This window comes from Protopterus annectens, chromosome 15.part0, assembly GCF_019279795.1.
Source record: "Protopterus annectens isolate FY-2018-M chromosome 15.part0, PAN1.0, whole genome shotgun sequence".
In the NCBI taxonomy this organism is placed as follows: Eukaryota; Metazoa; Chordata; order Ceratodontiformes; family Protopteridae; genus Protopterus; species Protopterus annectens.
This window is the reverse complement of record NC_056749.1, coordinates 677,053,928-677,077,740: the sequence shown is the minus strand read 5'-3', so window position 1 is coordinate 677,077,740 and position 23,813 is coordinate 677,053,928. Positions and strand designations below refer to the sequence as shown.

The 23,813-nt window shown below is 38.8% G+C and overlaps 1 protein-coding gene across 1 annotated transcript in view; it reads right to left on the bottom strand.

Annotated features, from left to right (window-relative positions):
* MCF2 (MCF.2 cell line derived transforming sequence) overlaps positions 1-23,813 on the bottom strand; it is a 1,891,050-nt gene that overhangs the window by 84,828 nt on the left and 1,782,409 nt on the right. Inside the window, exon 28 of the mRNA XM_044057533.1 lies at positions 21,552-21,664. Coding sequence (XP_043913468.1) covers positions 21,552-21,664 — 113 coding nt within the window. The remainder of the gene's footprint in view (positions 1-21,551; positions 21,665-23,813) is intronic.

Below are 23,813 nucleotides of genomic sequence, written 5' to 3'. Positions count from 1 at the left end.
GTGCAATGTTACTATTAACACAAATGGTAGTTTGACCAAGGGCAAGGCTATTAGGAGTGGCCCACAGTGTCACCAAATAAATATGCAAGTACTCTCAGAATTTAAATATCTCTAGACAGATCAGCTGCAATGAAATGTTTAAATACATTTAATAATAAATAATAAAAAAAAGACAATACTAAATATATATTTACAATGACATCAGAGTTCAAAATCAAAAGCAATATTTATAACAACATTGCAGGACAGTCTCAGATAAATGAAGAAAATATTAAACTAGGTTTTGCTATATTCCTGACTATATCTAAGAGAGTTATTATTCCCTAGAAACTTACTTACAGAGCATGGCAGATGCAGTGAATAGATCTTCTCTAGTTGTTGTAGTCAGGTCAAAGACAAAATACAGAATGCTGTCTCTCTCTCTCTCAGAGAATTCTCAAATAAATATCTCAAGTATTACTGTTGGGCTAGCTTGCAGAATGACATCATTTGTCATCTGACTTCTAGTCCTCAGGCCCAAAACAACCATTGATGGCAGCTGGTAGTATTTAGCATCTACCTGTAAAAATACACAGACAAGGGCTTTTTCCTCACATCTTTTTCAAATTCTGGAAGTCATAAAGCAATAAAACACTCCCCAAGACAATACTGAAAACCTCTCAACACAGACTGTGTGTCTCTAGCCTAGCCTATAAAGTAATTTAATTTCAGCTACTTTTCTAAAATTTACTAGACTGAGGTTAACCTCCTGTATCCCAGTTTCCACTATTAAAATACATACATCTAAACAGATACAATAGCGCATGTACATTTCTGTTCTTTTCCAGTAGGGTACATTGTAGACACATTTCAAGCACTTTGCAAAAACTTTTTCAACACATACTTCTGTACCAGCAGTTCGATATACACATGACATACAAACACAAGCATCTTATATAGATCATGTTGATATTCACAAATGACATATAATTATTTACAAAATTCCAGATAGCTGTGCTGGCAATATCTACCTTTGACACAACAAGTATAAACATATTGGTGTCATGGTACAGGTAGATGGATGGCATTTCCCTGGCATAAGACACCATCTATGGCAACTTACTCTATGACATAAACAGAGCTGTAAAAGTGAAGCTGAAAAACCAATATACCAAGTTATCCTTGTATCATTCTGCCCCAAATACGTCAAATGATTCACTTTTTATCTGCATACAGTAATTTTACATTCACAGATCCTATTTTGAACTCTACACTGATTAATAAAGTATGAAAACTACTTCATTTAACTAATAAGGCTTGTTCAAAGTGTTTTTTTTGGGGGGGATTGTGGCTCTTGAAAATGTCTAAAACATCAACTATGAAAGCTTTAATATTCTCTGTTAACAAAAACAATGTAAGTAACAAATCATTCAAAAATAATTTTCAGATGTTTTGCTTTCTAAATGCTTCAAAAACAATGTAACAAATTCCAATAAATACATAAAATAAGACATGTGACTAGCTCTTATGAGTACAAAGAAACATTTCACAGGCCAGTGCAAAAACATGGCTCCATATTGAAATATCGGCACTCGAAATGCTGAGTGCTGATGAGCCAAAAAAAAAAAAAAAACACTGAAAACACAGGAAAACAGCAAATGTAGAACATCACTGTTCTTGATTAAACTTATTTTTTCCAGGGGGAAAATCTCCCTACCCCCCAAACTTATATCTACTAACCTAAGATCACAATTCCACAGGGAAAAGGAAATATTCTGAGAAATGGCCATCACTGACTTAGTATATGTAAGTCTGCAAGTCTGTTTTTCTGCTATTCTGTCTCTGTATTTTGTACTCACTCTTGCGGGTCCCAACTTTTCAAATGGTTACCCAGAAACACAGCTACAAATTAACACAAAGGCTAGTTTCTTAACAAAGAGCACTCTGTTCTGTAAAATAAGAAAATGTGGGTCTGATTTTCAGAACACTGTCTTAGATAAACTTGTTTCCAGTAATGACATTAGAATTTGTTAACAGAATCATATTTCTGCTCTAATCCACTGTGCAGCAGTGTGCTCCTAGAACCATTGGATTCTGAATTATGGCACAGAGTCAATGGCCAGAAAAATGATTTTTCTCTTTTTAATAAATCCCAGTGCTGAAGCACTTACACAAATTGCCACAGATTGATATAGTTGTGGTTGTTACACAAATTTATGGATTTACTATTCAAAGAACCCACTCCAGCTGAATGCAATCCTTTCAGCCCCTCTTGCCAAGCAGAGCAGTCCCTGAATGCTTTTAAAGATGATTGCTGTGCTGCATGAATGTTCATCATAGGAGCACCTTTTTTTCACCTAGGCAGGGTGTTCAGCTATGCAGTGCAGTTAAGTTATGTGGTGCGAAAGGCACCCCCCCCCCATACACACTGAGAAGTTATAAAGGGTATTTACCACTATAAAAAATATTTTTTTTCTCTATGTTGCCATCAGCAGGTTTGACAAATATATTGCTTAAAAAGTTTAAATTGGGTTTACAGTTAGCAGGTTATACATCTCCTGACACAGAATCCCACACTCACACCTTATAATAAACATCAAATTAAACCTAAAGTCTCCTGCTGCCTGTCCTGAGTGAGGTGGTAAGTGCTAGCATTTGTTTAGCCCCTTTTAAATGGCAAACTACACTCCATTTAGGTGAGGACACTATAATGTATTCTCAGTATCATCCTATTTTTATGTTTTAAAGGGCCTTACAAAGATGTTAGTACAGTCATGACATACCTGCTGAACAACAAAGTTAACTGGATTAAACCTTCAGAGCTTGGTCTTAGGTAAGTGGCCCATAACCATGAATCAGGAGAACGGTTCTCTGTGAAATAAAGTTGTTATCCAGACTGGATAAAGCCTCATGAATGCTATTGAGTTTAAACCACAATAAACATGGCCTCCTCCTATAACCTGGGAAAAGGCATCTGACCTCTCAGTCTACGAATAAGATCACACACACTGCTGGTACTCAGTTTCATCTTCAACCACAGTTGCACAGATAGAAACTGAAGTGATCAATGACCAACATTGGTTAGGGGAAGGTATAAGATGTTGGAATCACCCAAAAACCATAGGGACAAATTTGTTCAAATCTTTTCAGCAGTAGTAAGCATGATGACTGCTGGGTCTTAAGTGAGATACAGCAAACAGATATAAAACAAAACAAAACTGCTGCCAACTAAAATTTCTTCCACCTAATATCTTGGTCAAAGCCCTACAAAAGCTACAAAATCAATACTTCACCTAATTTATATACCAACAACTGGGGTTGGTCATCTCAATAATTTACACCAAGGAAATGTTCACTATATCAAATATACAGTTGTTTACATTGCCTCATATTAGAGGTAAAATATAGGAATACAGGACGTAAGTAATATGTCCTATGCAGACCGCCTCAAGGCCCTATCCCTGTATTCTGTCTCCTACAGGCATTTGAGGGGAGATCTATGCCTGCCATACAGGGCATTGTTAGACCCCACTCTGATGGACCTCCCACAAATCACAAAATAAACAGCACCAGAATTACCTGTTTTAAAGACTTAAACCTTGCCTGTGATATAAATAGGACTTGCTGGAGAGATAGCTATATATCAAAGAGACTACTTCATCTATGGAACAGGCTCCCCATCCATGTGAAGCAGACTTCTTCCCTAACCCAATTCAAGTGCAACTTGGACAACTGGATGTGAAACCAGAAATTCATCCCTGGTTTGGCACCTAAGTCTCTAATGGACACAGGTAACCTGTAAATGGTTCATCTCTCAGGCCCATGCTTACACTTATCAAGGGTATCAGAACTTGTCAGAGATTTGGGATGCATAGCTAGGCTTAAAAAGGCCCTTCTGGTCGTTAGCCTAATAAACACCTATGCTACATTAGTGTTAAAAGTAGAATAACAGCATATTTTAAACTATGAAACTTTATTACAGAGATGAATTCAGCATATCATCTATAAAGTGTAGTGGATATTTAATTTGTCTCATTATCTGGTAGATGTAGTGATGTTTTAACTGATTAATTGCCTATTACTGAAGTTATACTAATTAAATGAGCTATTGGTTTTAGTCATTATTGAACTTTGGTTAAGACATCTGTTAGGATAAATTAAGGCTGGCAAAAGTTTTGTGTTTTCTCTGGGTTTTTTGCTTATAGTATACTGGATCACATACATATGTGTATGTATCTTGACAAACTTGAAACTGGGATGTTCAACAGGTCAAAGAAGGAATCTTTTCATTCAAATTTGGTGGGCTACTGTATAATATCGTGTATGGTCTTGTCCCTTCCACTTCTCCCATTTATACAAATGAATAGTATTCTGCAAAATTACACAATTTCTTTGGTAAGTCGATAGACACCTCAATGAATAAGGCATGGTACTTTTATTTTATTAATTATTCATTTATTCATGTATTTATTTATTTTAACAGGAGGTGAACTGGACCACTGCAGCCCATTTTCAATCACAAACTTTTTGCAAAATAAAGAAGTAAAAAATATGGTAAGAACAAAGGTGTACATCACATCCATACACTATTCATATAGAATAGTGCGATACAAAATAACACATGGACTAAGAAATGAGCAATTAAATAATATACTCCCGTTCTTTAAATTCAGTATATTGCAAATTAAGGCAGAGAATAAAATGGAAGTTATCAGATGACAAATCCCAAGCACTTCCATTTAAATTGCTGGTGCAGGTACAGCTTGATGTGCTTGGTACGAGTCACAAAGTGTGCTAAAAAGAGAGTTCCCTGTGGAAAAGTCAAAAAGGAAAAGGTCCTCTCAGCAGAGAAGAGTAAATGGATAAGTGTAATACCTCAGTAGCCCGAGACCTGGGGGTGTTGCACAAAGCAGATGAATTTTTAGAAGGCATTGTAATGAATGTGAAAAACATTCTATAGGAATGTGCAGCAGAACAGGAGAGTGACACTGACAAATATGGAGATCGCCTCCCTGCTTAATGGAATGACAATGGTGCAGCAGTTTTGAGTAAATAGACGATGTTCTGCATTGTTTAGTGTTTTGTACATTTTTTGGATGTGAACCCAATGATTGGAAGGGAGCATTCAGGGAAGGATAGAAGTATGTCTTTCCCAACTTCATGGTGACATTGAGTAAATAGCAGATTGGAGACGAAACTAAATTTGTAGAATGTTAAGGTAATCATATCACACACAATGTGGCTGTCAGTAGAAAAAGTAAGTAAAGGGTCTACCAAGACCTAAGGCATTTAATGGACTCAACTGTTTTGAGACAGTTCCATCTAGACCTGTAAAATTCACAATTACATCATAAACTAAGTCATTTGTGGCAAATAACACTGCATTTTTTGTTAAGATCAAACATTATTCTTACATTTTTGCAGACCTGGCACAAATGTACCAATGAAGTGATAACTGCTTTATAGACAGCCTCAGGTAAATAAACAGTTTCCCAAATGAGAATATTATTTGCATCAAGAAGGATACTGTTTGTATTTTGAGAAGAAACGAGGGCATTGATATGGATAACTAACAGTAAAAGCCCAAGAGCAAAGTCTTGGTTTAAACCAGACCTGACTGAGTAGAGAACTGACTTAAGAGTGTTGTTGTTGGTCTTTCGACTTTTTCCGGTAAGGGGTCGCTATAGAGGAACTCCGGTCCGCTAATGATTGGCAGTACATTTTTACGAAATGCCGAGGTGCCAGCTCGACGCCCAACCTTCAACGAAGGCATGCTCATTTACGCATGCATGTCTTTCGAATGCTACCCAACCGCGGGGAGGACATGCAGACTCCACACAGAAAGCGTTCCCAAGCCCAGCCGAAAATCGAATGGGAGAACCTCTTGCTGTGAAGTAACAACACTACTGCCATACCACCGCGGAGGACTGACTTAAGAGTGTGAGAAGATGATATTAAAGAATCTGTTCAACAGTTAATCTGTGAACCAATTTTAATAAGTAGAGTGAACACCATACAGGGAGATCTCTTTGACAAGAAGAGAATGATTCACAATGTCAGATTCCTTGGATAGATTAATGAAGACAGCAGCAGTCAGTTGTGAAGAAGCCATACTATTAAACATGCTGCTGATGCAGCAAGGTAACAGCTTTTTTTAGGATTTTGGTTAGCAGTAATAGTAAAGCTATTAACTGAAAAGACTTTATGCTATGGGGCAGTTTAAGGATAAGAATAACACCAGCTATTTCCAAGAAGTCAGGAAACATGCCACTAGACAGTGATGTATTAATGTGCTGTAGAGGCAGGGCAATGAAGCTCTCACAGGCCCTGATTAACCTGGCATACAGGCAATCAAAACCCGCCTTTCAGGTATTGATCTGTCCAAATTTTAAGTAGGAAAAAAGGAATAAATCCAAAGATGGATTCAGCAGAGGCATTAGGTCTTTGAAGGTAAGAAGTACAGAAGTGGAATGTACACTGAAGTGAGAGAAGAAATGTTAATGCAAATGCTTCAATCAACTCAGTACAGCAGATTAGTTGACTATTTATTACAAATCAGTTTGGATGAGGAAGGACTATCATAACATGGTTAATAGTTTCCATCCACAATCTTCTAGGCTTTTCAGGAAGTGCTGTCTGGCATTTTTATATCTAGGACACTTTTGTTTTTTTTGCCATATTTGGCTGCGTTCATTTATTAAAAAATAATAATCCACAAGCAGTCTCCCATGCTCAAAATACTTTCTTTAACTATTGGTTAATCAGTGTTTCAGGCTGCACTTGACTGCTCTGGTAAGGTAGTATGTTTCTTGCAAAGATGGAAATATTTTTAAGAAAGGACTGCAGTGAAGTATGACAATCTTCTTGTTTTAGTTCAAATGAGAAGTCTGTGTTTGTCACTTCCAACAACAGCTTCATGTATTGTACTTAGCCTTTGCACCCCATCTAGCTGGCAGGTAGGTTGTGCTCCATAACCTATGCACAAAGCTCAGGTGTCAGGTAGGCTGTACTATTTAACCTATGCATGTAGCCTAGGTGGCAGGTATGTTGTGCTACTTAACCTATGCACACAGCCTAGGTGGCAGGTAGGCTGTGTTACCTAACCTATGCACACAGGCCAGGTGTTATGTAGGCTGTACTATTTAACCTATGCACATAGCCTAGGTGTCAGGAAGGCTGTGCTACCTAACCTATGCACATAGCCCAGCTAGCACATTGGCTGTGCTACATAACCAATGCACACAGCACATGTATCAGGTAAGCTGTACTATTTAATCTACGCACATAGCCTAGGTTGCAGGTAAGCTGTGCTACCTAACCTATGTGTCATAGCCGGGGTGGCGGGTAGGCTGTGCTATTTAACTAATGCACATAGCCTAGCTAGAAGGAAGGCTGTGCTACATAATCTATGCAAACAGCCTGGGTGGTAGGTAGGTAGTACTATTTAACCTATGCACATAGCCTGGGTGGCAGGTATGCTGTGCTACCTTACCTAAACACATAGCCTGGATGGCAGGTAGGATGTGTTGCCTAACCTATGCACACAGTCTAGATGGGCGGTAGGCTGTGCTACTTAGCCTATGCACACAGCCTAGGTGGCAGGTAGGCTGTGGCTATTCTATTATCTGGCTATTCTAACTCTTAGTTTAGATGGCATGCTGCATTTACAGATTTTGTTTACTCATAGCATAGGTGGCCAATATAGGCTGCACTTTCAATTCATTACCCGACACATTCTTTGAAACAGGGTATCTTCTTCTGTGTGGAGTTTCTACTTCTATTTGAGTGGAATACACAGGATTTACAGCATTGCAAAATCTAAGCTAGGGTGTTTCTCTTACCCACCCTCCCACCCACAACCAGATCCAACACAAGGCAGCCTAGGCAGTTACCTAGGGCCTGCTGACTGGTAGGGGCCCTCTTGCCAAAGGGCTGCCACAGCATTTACTTTTTAATTTAAAAAATATGCAGATTTATATTTCTGCATGTGTTGATGCACACATACCTGCTGTTGCTTCTTCTTCTGTCCATGGAATAAAGCTTAGAAGAAGGAAAATGTTCCATCATGGTGTGTGTGTGTGTGTGTGTGTGTGTGTGTGTGTGTGTGTGTGTGTGTGTGTGTGTGTGAGACACCCTAGTTAGGGATGGTAGTTTATTTAATTTGCTCAGGCTCCACACCCCTGTACCTTGGTTACAGGAGACAAAAGCCTAAGTTCTCTACACCAGCTACCAGACAACTCAAAAAATAATAGTTTTAGTGCATTCTCAAGGAATTGTGACCTCAAGGGAAGAGAAGCTTACAGCTGCGCACTCTTGGTCCATGTTCAATGTGCAACTGTTTTGTTTAGCAAATGATCATCACTATTTATGCTACAGATCTTTTAAGCAGTGTTAGTAGCACAACAGATAGCATACTTGCTTTTGATGCAGATGGCTGTGGGTTCTTCTGCCACACCATGTAGCTGGATTGCTGATACTGTTGTACTTTATGGAGGGGGGACTGTAGTCCTCAGTGTGTTCTTGTTTGGATAAGATGCCTAGTAACTATGAACTTATTGTTTGCCATCCATTCCTTATTGCAATATTACCAGCTTACCCTTTTTGTTTTATAATGCAACATCGGTAATTTATTCTTGAAGGGCAGCAGGTACAGAATTTTAAGATGAATCACTGAAATATAAAGTTGTTTGCCAGCAGCAATCTCTTTATTAGTTCTAGATCACTTTAATGTGAAATTATTCTGATGACTTTTACTTTAGTAATGACAGAGGTCTGATGGCCTTTAAGAGCTGAAATTTTCTGAAATGGGTAGTTTTGTCATTATTGGTACATATGTTTTGTTTCATTGTCTACTGGAAAAATGTTCAAAACTACAAATTTAAGGCACACTCTAACAGGTGGTACTGTATTATATAAGGAGTACAATTTAATACAATCAGGAAGGTGCTTCTGGGGGGGCTGCTGCTTTTGTGTGTGTATGTGTGTGGGGGGTGATCTATTACCCTGCCTTGGGCCCAGTTTGACCATGATCTGTCAGTGCTTCCACTTCCTCTTATTAAGTTGAAAGACATTGGGCCTCTATTCCAAAAGACATGCTCTCAGTGTAAGTGACAACTTGCTGTGAGAGCAGTCAAAGCAGGTTTTTTAGAATCTGGTCTGCTCTTCCAGCTTGTTTACAGATGGGCCTTACACTGAAGTAAGTCACTTACACTGAGGGCAAGTCTTTCCAAATCAAGGCAGGTGTGCACTGAGTGCAACTTTATTGGAATCTCTCCCATTACTACACTACGTATTGTCATAAGCTCCTACCAACACTTTCTCTCCATTTTTCCACATTTCTCACCCTCTAGGTACTCTGTTATATTATCTATTACACGTGACATTTTCCCATCCACACTTTACCTCTTTCTTTGCAAGTTACAACACCAACTATATTGCAGACTCATAATGTTAATTTTGAATCTCTCAATTTGCTTAGCATGTTGTCTTACAATTTTGTCATGTCACTTTAGCCGTCAGTCTATTCATTACAGATACTATGCCTCTTTCTCATCTATGCCACAAGCCCTCCATCCCTTCTCAGGCCCATGACTGGCAAATAAGAATACACAATCAAATGCTTGAGAGAGAATCCAGTCTGGTTTGATCTAGCTAGAAGTATTGCTGAAACCCAGTGTTATTTTGATTGGATAATCTGGCTGGTGTGTGTTTCTCTGCCTTAAATAGCCAGTGTTTTAAACCAGTTTGTACTAGCTTGCTCAAAGCTATTCAAAGCTGCAGTGAGATTAGGCCTTCTGACATTGCTCTGCTGTGATATTGGAAAAAGATAAGTGCTTATTTTCAACTGTTTGCTGCACTTGTGTTTTACAGCATATCTGTTTAATCTGTGCAACTGTTTTAGTATCCTTTTTGTTGTCTGTTCTTTTTACTTGTTGCTGTACTTGAAAAACACTAGCATAGAGCTGAATATCTATTACTGTTTGTGACATTTAAAGCTTGTAGTGAAATCTTTTGTGTAGAGAGGCCTAGCTGTTGCTTTGTGGGAGAGAGAATTCAGTCTGGTTTGATCTAGCTAAAAGTATTCCTGCAATGCTGTATTATTTTCATTGGATAATTTGGCTGTTTTTTGTTTCTCTGCCTTAAATAGCCAGTGCTTTAAACCAGTTTGTTTGCTCAAAGCTGTTCAAAGATGCGATGAAATAGGGTTTCTACCATTGCTCTGCTGTGATAATGGAAAAAGATAAGTGCTTATTTTCAACTGTTTTCCGCACTTCTACTTTACTGTATATCTGTTTAATCTGTGCAGCTGTTTTCTTTAAATATTCCACCCACCCACCTAGCTGCCATTGTGGTCTTAAAGTTTGGTGGCTTTGAGTTGCCCGCCTCTAGTATAAAGTTGATACTGGACACTCCCCTCTTCACATTACATCAGCTTATTCTACTGTTTGTAGTGAGAACTCTGTAAAGGCCCACCCCTTTAGCTTCTCAACCTTGAATTTTCTTATCTCCTGTCTCCTCACTTTCTACTAAAAAAAAACTGTACCTCTTCCTACTTAATTTTGCTGCTTGTGTTTAGGAGTTCAACTGCATTTAGTTTGTCATATTTATTACTGCTTGTTGGTAGCCTTATTAAACTGATGACAGTATTCTATTGAATTGCTGCTTTGTTCGTGCTGTCTTTTACTGTTGTGATTGTGAGCTACTGTTTTAAAGCAATCTACTGATTATATATATATATATTATTCCTATTTACTACAATTTATTACTGTTTAACTGCATTTTACTGCATTTTGTTACTGTATAACTGTATTTTTTCATATTGTGATTTCTGTTCTTTTAACTGTAAGTGGTTAATCTGTTCTGCTTCAGCCATGTGTTTTTTAAGGGTTCCTATCAGTTTGTCAAAACTTCAGCAGTTCGAACACTGTATGTTCGAACTGTGAAGTTCGAAAACTGATTATCGTGAAGCCGTGGAACACTGAATTCTTTCTCAGGGAAAGAATTCGGTGGGCCGTTTCTGTGGCTTCATGATTTTCAGCACTATGGTGGAAAGTTACAGGTCGGGTTCAGGTAAGTGTGCGATTGTGTGGATGTTAGGGTTAGGGAGTGGGTTAGGTGAGTTAGGGCACGGGTGAGGTGGGTGTGCGATAGTGACAGACTTTAGGGTTAGGGCGGGATAGGTGAGATAGGATTAGGGCGAGGGTCAGGTGAGTGTGCGATAGTGACAGACCTTAGGGTTAGGGTTTGGATTAAGGTAAGTGGATAGATAGTAGTGTATGTACAGTTTAGTGTAGGGTTAGATGTAGGATTTTAAATGTATGTGTGTGGATTGCTGTTTTTTGGTGTGCTTGTGTGTGTTTCTTGGAAAAAAAATCACTGTTCTAAGCCTTCGATAGTTTTGCACTTAGAGGTCATGTCTGTTAAAGTTGGTTGACTTCTTTGAAAGAGACATCAAGGCTATAGATGAGGGGAACCTTGACCTGGCCAAAGCCTTTGATACTATTCCCCACTCAGGTATAATAGATAAACTCTCTCAACTAGGCATCAATCCATATGTTACCAGATGGGTAGCAAACTGGCTCACCGATAGATCCCACCTTGTCAAAATAGGGGAAGCCACCTCATGTAGTAGACCCATACCAAGCGGTGTACCCCAAGGATTGGTTTTGAGGCCTCTGTTGTTTGGGATGTACTCTTGGAGGCATAGGCCAAATCTAGTGGGCTACAGTTGACCAAGTTTGCAGCTGACTGCAAGCTGGGTGCTGTCATCAATTCCCCTAGTGATGTGGAGATCCTCCAAGAGGGTCTCACCAAAACAAATGACTGATGCTAGAAACATAGCCTCAAACTGAATGCCAGAAAATGCATTAGCATCCCTTTTGGGGAAAGTGACGTCCCCACAAATTATCACATTGATAATAAGGTCCTAAGCATGTAATCAGTCATGAGGGACTTGGGCACCAGCAAACTGACTTTTGACCACCATAGTGCCTCCATTATATGGAAAGGTTTCTACATGGCCCACCTCGTTAGTAAGGGTATCTCATCCAGGGACAAGGTGGCCATAACAGCCCTGTATTCTTCCCTTATAAGATCCATTATTGAATACAATGCCCCTTTCTGCAAGTACCTCACAAAGCACATGCAGCAGCTGGAGAGACCACAGAGGTTCCTCACTCAGAGAATCCAGGGCCTCAAACATCTAACCTACACAGATAAGCTAAAAGCCCTGTCCCTCTACTCAGTCTCCTACAGACTTCTCAGAGGTGACCTCTGTATGGTATACAAAGCAATCTCAGTCCCTGCCTTGATGGGACTGCTGCATATCCGTAAGTTAAGCTCCACTCAAGTAACCCACATGCACAACTTCAACCTGGTCTGTGACATCACTAGGACTTGTTGACGGGACAGATTTGTGTCTCAGAGGCTCCCCCTTTTGTGGAATATATTCCCTCTCCATGTAAAGCAGAGTACCTCATTAACCATTTTTTAAGCACAACATGGATAACCTGATGGGGAACAGAAAATACACCCATGGGATTCCACCTGCATCCATGCTGGACAGTGGCATAGGGTGCTAACTTTTTGGAATATGGGCTAAATTCTTGGCTAGGCTTGAAAGGGCCTCAGGGCCAATAGCCTAGTAACTTCCTATGATCCTATGGCTGACACCAGCAATAAACTCACTTATGCTACTAGGAAACAATTTCTATTGCAATCTGTACTTCTACAGAGGTCACTTATCCCTATCCCAAAAATGAAGGGCAATCTCACAAGATCTCACCTACACAAACATACATGTACAGAAGATAGTCATTCAAACCCAGAACCACCTCAGTTCAGCTCTTAGTTATAGAGCTCAAGCATCTATTGTATCAGAAATAAAAACCTTAAAATTGATTGCCTTAATGTGTGTGATCTTAACAATAAATGGGGCCAGTCTTGAAGTATGGCTGGTATATATAAATATCTATATATATCTATATCTATATATATCTATATATATATATATATATATATATATATATATATATATATATATATATATATAGGTCCCCTTCAGATAGTTGAACTTTTAAAAGCTCGACTTTCATATGGCCGAGACCATATGATCGAACTTTTAAAAGCTCAAACGTTCTGAATGGGGAGCTCCATAGAGCACAGAATGGGAAGATTTCCCTTTACTGCAATGTAGTGCGATCTCAGAGTTGGTATATTTAAATAGTGGGAGGTTTGGGGGGGTGCACTGTTTTTTTTTTTTTTTTTTGGTTTATTTTTTTTTTCACATTTTCGAACATTCAAATGTTCAATCATATGGTCTTGACCATATGAAAGTTGAGCATTTGTGTGTGTGTGTGTGTGTGTGTGTGTGTGTGTGTGTGTGTGTGTGTGTGTGTGTATCATGGTGTCACAGACCAGGCCCTGATTCGGTGGCAGTGCTCCAAGAGTAATCAAAAGAAATACCTCCATTACAGTTGTAGATTGTACTAATTCTCATATTCCAGATGGCAAGAGTCCAAACTGGTTACTCTCTTACATTACATTAGGTGGGCACACTCTCACGTGAATTGCGGCCATGTACACCCCCTACCCTCATCTGTACTCTATAATGCATATTCCCTAAAGGTGCAAACAACACCACAGTTATTCTTGGTCATTTCAGTATTAGTGCTATTGGGAAAGGATCTTTGTCTCTGAACAAAATGTTGCAGCAATTTAGCCTGGCCCAAATAACATAGGCACCTTACTAAACTAATACAAAAACTGTCCATCACTGCATGCTTGACCTAACAATAAGCAACATACAAAATAGGTGCCCTCACACTGAAATACTCCCCAGAGTTCTGAATGACTACTCACCCATTAAATCCATTTGGTCATTCAGAACATTTAAAAATCTCCCAAATAACTGAAGGATGATCTTTCCCTAATAATAAGCTATCAAATCTCAACAACGTACTCAGTGCTATAGACTGCACTTCCCTGTTACCTATGTCTGAACCCATCTCTAGTATAGATTTTTTCAACACAAAATTGACCAGAATTCAGCATACACTGTACCACTCTTACAAAAAAAAGATTTAGATCACAGTTTTGTCCACAGCCTTCAGTGGATATTAAAAATAAAATTCGAGCCAGAGATTTAGCCTGGAAGAACTGGAAAAGGAACCCCAAGAATAGAGAACTACCTTAAACTTTTTTGAATTTAAGGAAAGAAACAAGGATTGCAACAAATACTATCAAAGCCCAGTACCTTAGGAACAGGAAGAAATCTGGTCTAGACCCACTCAGTTTTGGAAAGAAATAAAATGCTTAACTGGAGCATTAAATAACTCTTAAGATACCAAAAATGAACCCTTAACATTGAATCATTCCACCTTTGCTAATGATTATGCCCAGTTTTTTGCAGTTTACCAGAACTGGCATAACTAAAACCATTCCAACAATTTACTCCCCCTATCAATGAAGAACAAGAACCTTCATCCTCTGAGCTATATCTTCTAGCCTGTTAAACAGCAACTGTTCACTTGTCTGAAATTTCAGTAAAACAGAAAACATCTCTGCTTCTCAAACTCAACATTCCAGGATCTAAATCCAGCAATCTTCACCCTACCTTTCTAAGGCTTGCAGTTGAAAAAATTGCTAAACCCCTTACTCATATCTTTAACCTTTCACTCACCTCAGACACTGTTCCACCAGTATTTAAGCATGCAGTTATAATCCCGCTACCTAAAGTCACTTCTCCTAATGGTCTGAGGATTACGGACCTATTTCTACCCTGCGCCCTAATATTTTAAAACTTATATACAAGCAACTATTTAAACACATTAACAGCTATGGCCTGCTACATAAGTCATAGCATGGTTTCGCAATGCCTTCAGTAACTTCACTGATATGGCAATGGCCACTGATACCATTTATTCCTACCTGAATGAGGGAGTTATTACTGTAGGTGTCTTTGTTGACATGACAAGGGCTTTCCAAATGGTCAACCATACTCTTTCTTCTCAACAAACTCAAAGGACTCTGTTTTGAAAATAACACTATTTGCTGATTTCCCAGCTATCTAAACAACAGAACCTTCCAAGTCCATAGCAATGTCTCATCCTCTACTGCTGGTAAACTTAAAACAGATGTACCACAAGGGTCTGTACTGTGTCCTCCTCTCCTCTCTCTCTTTAATGGTTTCCCCCTAGAATAACCAAATCTTAAATTAATAATATAAGTAGATGATATACTGCTCCTGCAATCCAGTATCACCCCTCTGACCTATAAACCAAGTTAGAGGATAATTTCACTCAGTTATGCATGTGGTCCACTACTAGTTAATTCCAACCAACCCATGTCATGGTCTTTGTCCTATTCCTTGTACTTCCTTATTCTCTAAGCAGATCTTAATGGGGACAGAATACCTGAGGTCACTTTACAGAGGTACCCAAGCCTAATATTCAACCACACCCTTTTTTACCACACACACACACACACACACACACACACACACACACACACACACACACACACACATATAAAATCCTTGCTCAATTAAAACTGTGTGACAACATCAGTCACCTCTTTTCACCCACTGGCAGGACCACTGCTAAAGATCTTTTAATACCATACCTCTCAAATGTACCGAATTCCTCAGAATTTACCGATTTTGAGGGCAAAATAATGGGGACCATGAATTCCTGACTGGCCCCTTCAAATCCCGATTTTTTTTTTTTATTTACTCTTTTTACTTACAGGCCGGCTGATGTCACTATGCATCACCAGCATATTATCAGCCTAGCGAGGCAGTGCCTGACTGCCTGTCAGAGACTCAAATGAGAGATGTAAAAAAAAAAAAAAAAAAAAGTTCTTTATAGCAGCAGCCCGTCCGCAGCCCACCCAAAATTTGCTGCACTGCAGCAGCCAACCATAGAGGACATTTAATCAATAATCAAATTCTGTGGTGTACATCTTCTGTTTTTCTATTATTGCTAATCCCAGCTTGAAAGCTTCTTTGAGTAAATATATGAAAATAACTGATGAGTGAGTGGTACTAAAAAAACTAGCAAAACAAAACCACTAAAAGCGAAGGAGACATGAGTGTGATAACTTTTAAGGGGTATCAATTTAATAAGTTCACTTACACATCAGCATAGCATGTGACCAAAAAGAAAGCAACAGGGATAAATGCAAAATGGGACATGGCATGCTTGCAAAAGCATAACATTCCATAAAAAATTTGCATAAAATGTAAATTACAGAGTTGGAATGTTGGGAGGTAGGTAGGTCAGAAGGTGCAGTTGCCAGGTTAGCAGGAGAACTGCTCTATTGATTAACAGCTGAAAACTAAATAGGAACAAATCTTGGCAGGCTGATTTTTTATTTTATTTTTTTTGTTACTTTGTTGCTATGGTTGTCAAGAGTAAATGCCCAGGGGGCATCTCAGTAGTAATCCCAGTCATGCCTCATCGAGAAAGAAGGGACGCAGAAGAGAGGCTTCAGTTATGTAGACTGATCAGGAACCACTTCTGAATAACCCGAGCCAAGTAATCCGCCAAGACTTGGACAGTGAAGGTAAGTCAGGTTAAGGGGTGGGCACAAATAGTGTAAGAGCTCTTGACAAGGAAGATGTAATGATATGGAGGTTCTATTAGTTGTCCCCACCCGTCCTCCATTTATAGTTTTTACAGCACTTCCTCTCTTCTCCAAATACACACATACTTAGGAAGCAGGCTTTACCTGTATTGTTTTACTAAAAACATTGCCTTGCTCATGTTGCCACCATGGAAAAATCCATCTAACCAATTTTTTAAATAGAATATAAAAATACAATAAAGCGATATGCTTACTCCTTCAAGTACAGAACATCATGGCCTGTACATAGCATTATCCTCAGAGATTAAATAATAATAATAAAGTGGCACACATGCTAGAAATGGTATAGTAGTACAACAACAGTTGTGGCAAAGGGGTATAGACCAGGTATGGAAAGGTAAAAATGGCACATTCAGATTAATTCTGGTTTGTATGATGCTGTAATCACCAAAGTTGTATTTTTATCCACAAATGCAATGATGTAATAATACTGTGAACATTCAAGAACAGAAATGGCTTTAAAGTGTTAGGCACTTTTTCAGGATCATAAAGGACTTTGGCTTCAAAATGTTAGACACTTTCAGGATCGTACAGAACTGTGCAGCCTAAACAAAAGTAATAGTGTGAGGTGCTCCAGAAGGATTACACAGTGTGGGACAGCCCAAAAGAATTAATGGGTAAAGGGGGCCAGTAGTAGAATTAATTGGAGTCAGAGGACTCACAAAATTAATGGTGCACATTTCTTATATGACCATCTGCTCAAAGTTTTACCTTCTGCAAACCATTTGTGCTGTCTTTTGTGCACAGACACAAACAAAATGCTTAGTAAATATGCAATAAAAGAAGGAAGAAATGTTGTACTGCTCCTCGATTCTCTTTATTGGCTTAGCTTAACTTTCATTTTTGCAGTAAGCAAATAGCAAGGAATTAGCAATCAACATCACTGCACATAAAGCTGAGAAAGACATTAATAATAGCTCACAGAGTAGGCATCTATACTACTAGGGTTAGAATACAACATTCCAATTTCTGAACTGTTCTTCATTTAAATAAATGCACCTCATTTTAAAAATCAAAAATTCCACATTCCAGACTGTTCCACATTGAAAGGGTCTATTATACATTCATTAAGATTTTTTTAACAAATTGTGGTGGTGCTGCGGTAGCGTTGTCGCCTCACAGTAAGACACTGTCCGGTTCGATTCTCAGCTCGAGTGTCTTCTGCGTGAAGACATGCATGAATGGGGCGTACCTTCGTTGAAGGTTGTGCATCAGGGCTGGTAACTTGGCACGTAAAAATCAACTGCCAATCATTAGCAGACCGGAGTTCAGCTGTGGCGACCCCTAACCGGGAAAAGCCGAAAGACACAACAACAAAAACATCCATGGTAAAAAAATACTAACTCATATTTACTCATCAAAATAACAGCTTCTATGTATATTTTAACAACCCTCCAAGCTTTCTAGTTGAAGCTGTTCGTGTATGTTCCACATTTCATCCATGTTATCCCATTAAGTAGAAGAGTCTTCCACATTTTGGAGATGAAAGATTAATAGCTGTGACAGCACTTTTATTGTGCAATTAAAGCAACACTTGAAATTTAGCAGGATCCTTAAACTATTAATTCTGATGCTGCTTGACCACTTTTATCTGCAGAAAGTTCTATGTTACTGTACAAAACTTTTTCATAAGGTAACCTACCAGGATAACTCTCAACTTCTTAGTACAAGAAATCTGGGCAAAGCCTAGAATAATGGGGGTCAATGCTCCAAAATAGGGTTACATTTTAAATATAGCTGTTACAAAAGTTATTAAAGTAACAGGTTTTGTTTTGTCATGCATTTTCTGAAGGATATGAAGTCAAACTTAAATGTCTGTCATTATATACTGACTTCAACCCTCAATGATTTTCCAGAAAAAACACAAATTTTAGGAGGAAAAAAAAACAAGGCAAAAATGTGGTCATTCCAAAAGGTCAGGACAGTTGGGAGGTATGCCTGCCAGGACTGAGGCCCCATTCATCATTAACTAAACTTAGCTCAAGCTTATATTTAATATATTTTCAGTTAGCAAAATGTAATCTAAGTTTTTTCCAGATGGGTTAAATACATTATATACTCTGAAAAAGACATGCAGTGTACATGAAGCCACTTCATTTTCAGGCATAAAATGAGCAGTGACTGACTGCTCTGCACATGCTTGGACATGCTAAGTAGGAGAGTGCTATATATAGGCCGGCAGTCTAGCACGAATTCTGCCATTGTTTCCAGGACTTTGAGCCATCTCAGGACTGATAAAAATCAGCTTTTATTGGACTTATTGTTATATGCTTGGCTATTGTTCTGGTTATATTTTGTGTTGTTTAAGATTTTGTCTGTTCTTCAATTTGCTTGGAAAGCTGGTATCCCATAATTGCACCGCAGTGGGTGAGGTTACATAATTATGCATTCAAATTTCATGTTAATCAGCAACCCAGATTTTTGGCCATTTGTACCTACTTTTCATGGGTCTTTGTCCAGATATTTGATGATTCCAGGTTGAGAGGTACATTTAATACTCAAACTTGAATATGGTCTTCCTTTTCTCGTTATGCATTCAGTCAACAATATTCATAGAATCAAGAAGTAAGCGTACCCAACTCAAGTGGAAACAAAAAAAACAGAATGAGATGGAACCGTGGTCTTTTCATGAACCTTAGAAAAGTTTTTTTCTTTAGTTCATTCAAAGCTTTATGTTCATCTGGGGTTAAATTATCAACCCACTTTCCTTTTTTTTTTCATTTGTATTCTGATGAAGTCTATGTGACGAAAAAAAGTGTGGTACGTTATTTGCTGGCACTGTTGCTGCTTTTATTTTCCATTTGTGGTTCCACAAGGATTTTTTGTCTTTATTGCCTTCACTGACCACGGTTCCATCTCGTTTTGTTTTTTTTAATATTCATAGAATACAGACTGCTGAGAATAAAATCGGCAGATTCATTCTGTTAGCAGACACGCATTGTGCTACTGCAATTTGCTAAAAAAATTCCAAATGGATTTCAGTGCCTCATAAGGACTACTCTTCTTCTAAGTACTCTAATTTACAGGGGGTAAAATTTGGTCACTACCTCCTTAAGAGTGAAACTACCGTTAGAAGACAACCCTTATGTACTCAGAAGTACACAGGACAACAGCTACTGTCTATTGAGCCTGCTGTTGGCCTGCTGTTGGTGAGTGAACCTTCTCTAGACTGGGACCTGTTACATGGAATTACTACTTACAGACATCAAAAATCTAGGAACCATTAAAGGATTCAAAGATGCACTTAAAAAGCATCTCTTTACAGAATCTTCTTGTAGCTGCAACCACGACCATGGTTAGTTAACTTACCATACCGTATTTTGAATACTAGAATACATTTAATACACTTTTTTCAGTCTGTTAATGTTGGATCTTATATGCAAATATTTTGCATATATATATATATATATATATATATATATATGTATGTATATATATATATATATATATATATATATATATAGGTGTGTGTGTGTGTGTGTGTACAGGAGTTTATGTATTATGTTATGATTGCATTGTATTTTATGCATATCATAACTTGCATTTTATATCTACTTTTTTCACAATGAGCTCTGCATCTTTTTATGTTACCCTATCTGTATTCAGTCTAAGTTCTGAATTTTGATATGTACTAATTTTTATATAATATTGTTGACGGAAAGAAAATTATATATTTGTCATGGCTGAAAAGGGTTAATATACTAGTCCACTTACCTGGTGAGAAAACAGTATATAAATAAATAAACATGTGTAAGGTGATGATGCTGTATGTTTTCAACATTTTCTGCTCACAATGTGGACCACAATGCATCTAACACAGTGTGGTTGTTGAATGGTTCATTTGTAGAAAAGCAGTCTATGATGGTGCGGTTGACAGTCAGTGGATTCGTACAAGTAGGTCACTGACTAGTTAAAAGTAATGATGTTTTCCCAAGATAAAAAACTGGAGGAAGGTAATGTTTCATTCTCACTGCATGTTGAAGGTCTCCAGAAGAAGATTATTCCTATGTGACGGTTTGCCCAGTATTGTCACAAGTTGTTCAGTCCATTCTTGTTGTGTTGTAGGAATGGGCTGATGGGCAGACAAAGCATAGTAGTCTGGGAACTGGACCTGTAGCACAACCAAAACCAATCCAAGTAAGATCATGGCATGAGGTGGTAGGAGACACTGCTACAAGTGTACTACTAATATGCTTATGTATTGAGAGTGTATGTCAACTTATGCTAGGCCCAGGCCTCTCAATGGACACAAAACTACTTCTCTGGAAGATATCCAGGCTATGAACCCATGCTAAGCATCCATGTTTATTCATGTCTGTGGTCAGTCATGGCACTAAATGGTGAGGGAATGATGTAATGTCTATTGCAGTGATTGGCAAGGGGACATTATTTAAACTGGGATGTTTTAACATGCTGTATTCTGAAGAAGTCATATACCTGACGAAAGCGCTAAATTAAAGATCAGCTGGATTATTTATTTTGTTGTCATTGCTGCCTGGTGGAGTGTTTGCCTTGCTTTTATCTGTGTCTGGAAAGAATCATACTATCATTCCATGTACTGTGACTAATGATATTTTTTCGATTTTTATTTTATTTCTCTAAGTGCAATATGAAATAACCATTAAAAACAACAAAATGCGAGGAAAGAGAGACACTTCTCTTCAAAACTTTTGCACCCTTAAAAAGACATGGCAGTCTGAGTACGATGAATAATTAAATATTTTACAGTAGGAATAGGGTGGTGCATGTTATAGTGTGCTGTGTGAGTGAAACACATTACAATGGCTACAGCACAGTATTACTAGGAGCAGCAGTATCTGAAAAGTATACACATTTCCTTAAAAAGCATCACCTAAGCATATATCATAATTCAACAGAAAGGTAAACTATACTTATGGAAAATACGTTTCTGGAATCTAAAAACATACCACTGTCCTTCAGGGTCTTCCTGTATAAGCTCTAGGGTGTCCCCACTTTTGATAAGCATTTCTTCAGAGCCTGTTATCTTGCAATCAATTAGTGCTTTGTACTTTCCCGGGGACTAGAAAAGTAGCAAACAATAAACAAAGGTTATTTCAAAAATACAAAAACATTCACAGTTCACAAAATTCATATTAATTATAGCTGCTTTTATCTTAAAAATGCCATTAAACTTTAATTAAAATGTTAAGGTTACTACATACGACTGGGAGAGCTGAAAGGAAATGCTAAAGTGAAGGACTGATATGTGGAGACAGGATGCCTGATACTTGACAGTAAGATAAAAATAAAGTAATGTGTGTGTGTGTGTATACATACATATGTCCTATTTCTGTTTAAGACATTACATACTGTTTGCGAACACAAAGCAGTTTTATAACATTACAGTTGGTCTTACGTAGAAGGGCATGTCTACAGGAGATTGGAGACTGTAAAGTGGTGGCAGGGGAAAGTGTAGCTAGGCAGCATAGGATGGTGGTTTGTAGGATGACATTGGTGATCAAGAAGAGGAGGAGGAGTCTGACGGCAGCACCAAGGATCAAATGGTGGAAAATGAAAAAGAGTAATTGTGAGGTGGAGTTCAGGGAAGAGTTAAGACAGGCACTGGGTGGCAGTGAATAGTTACCGAATAGCTGGGTAACTACAGCAGAGCTAGTAAGAGAGATGGCTAGAAAGGTGCTTGGTGTGACATCTGGAAAGAAGAAGGAGGACAAGGAGACCTGGTGGTGGAATGAGGAAGTACCAGGAGAGTATACACAGAAAGAGGTTGGTGAAGAAGAAGTGAGATTGTCAGGGGGATGAAGAAAGTAGACAGGAGTATAAGGAGATAAGGTGCATGGCAAAGAGAGAGGTGGCAAAGGCTAAGGATAAGGCATATGAAGAGTTGTATGAAAGGTTGGACATTAAGGATGGAGAAAAGGACCTGCACCGATTGGCTAGACAGAGGGACCGAGCTGGGAAAGATGTGCAGCAGGTAAGGGTGATAAAGGATAGTAAGGGAAATGTACTCACAAATGAGGAGAGTGTGTTTTGCAGATGGAAAGAGAACTTTGAGGGGCTGATGAATGAAGAGAATGAGAGGGAGAGAAGGTTGGATGATGTAGGGATAGTGAATCATGAAGTACAGTGGATTAGCAAGGAGGAAGTAAGGATAGCTATGAAGAGGATGAAGAATGGAAAGGCTATTGGTCCAGACATACCTGTGGAAGCATGGAGGTGTTTAGGTGAAATGGCAATGGAGTTTTTAACTAGATTGTTTAATGAAATCTTGGAAAGTGAGAGGATGCCTGAGGAATGGAGAAAAAGTGTTTTGGTACCGATTTTTAAGAATAAGGGTGATGTGCAGAGCTGTAGTAACTACAGAGGGATTAAACTGATCAGTCTCAGCATGAAGTTATGGGAAAGAGTAGTGGAAGCTAGGTTAAGAAGAGAGGTGATGATTAGTGATCAGCAGTATGGTTTCATGCCAGGAAGGAACACTACAGATGCAATGTTTGCTCTGAGAGTGTTGATGGAGAAGAACAGAGAAGGTCAGAAGGAGTTGCCCTGTATCTTTGTGGACTTACAGAAAGCATATGACAGGGTGCCTAGAGAGGAGTTGTGGTATTGTATGAGGAAGTCGGGAGTGTCAGAGAAGTATGTAAGAGTGGTACAAGATATGTACGAGGCAGTGTGACAGCAGTGAGGTCTGCGGTGGGAGTGACAGATGCTTTTAAGGTGGAGGTGGGGTTACATCAAGGATCAGCTCTGAGCCCTTTCTTATTTGCAATGATGATGGACAGGTGGACAGACGAGATCAGACAGGAGTCCCCATGGACTATGATGTTTGCAGATGACATTGTGATCTGTAGTGAAAGTAGGGAACAGGTGGAGGAGACCCTGGAGAGGTGGAGGTATGCTCTAGAGAGAAGAGGAATAAAGGTCAGCTAGACTAAGACAGAATATATGTGTGTGAATGAGAGGGAGGACAGAAGAATGGTGAGGATGCAGGGAGTAGTGGTGGTGAAGGTGGAGGAGTTCAAATACTTGGGATCAACAGTTCAGAGTAATGGTGAGTGTGGAAGAGAAGTGAAGAAGAGAGTACAGGCAGGATGGAGTGGGTGGAGAAGAGTGTCAGGAGTGATTTGTGACAGAAGAGTACCAGTAAGAGTGAAAGGGAAGGTCTACAAGAGGGTAGTGAGGCCAGGTATGTTATATGGGTTGGAGACAGT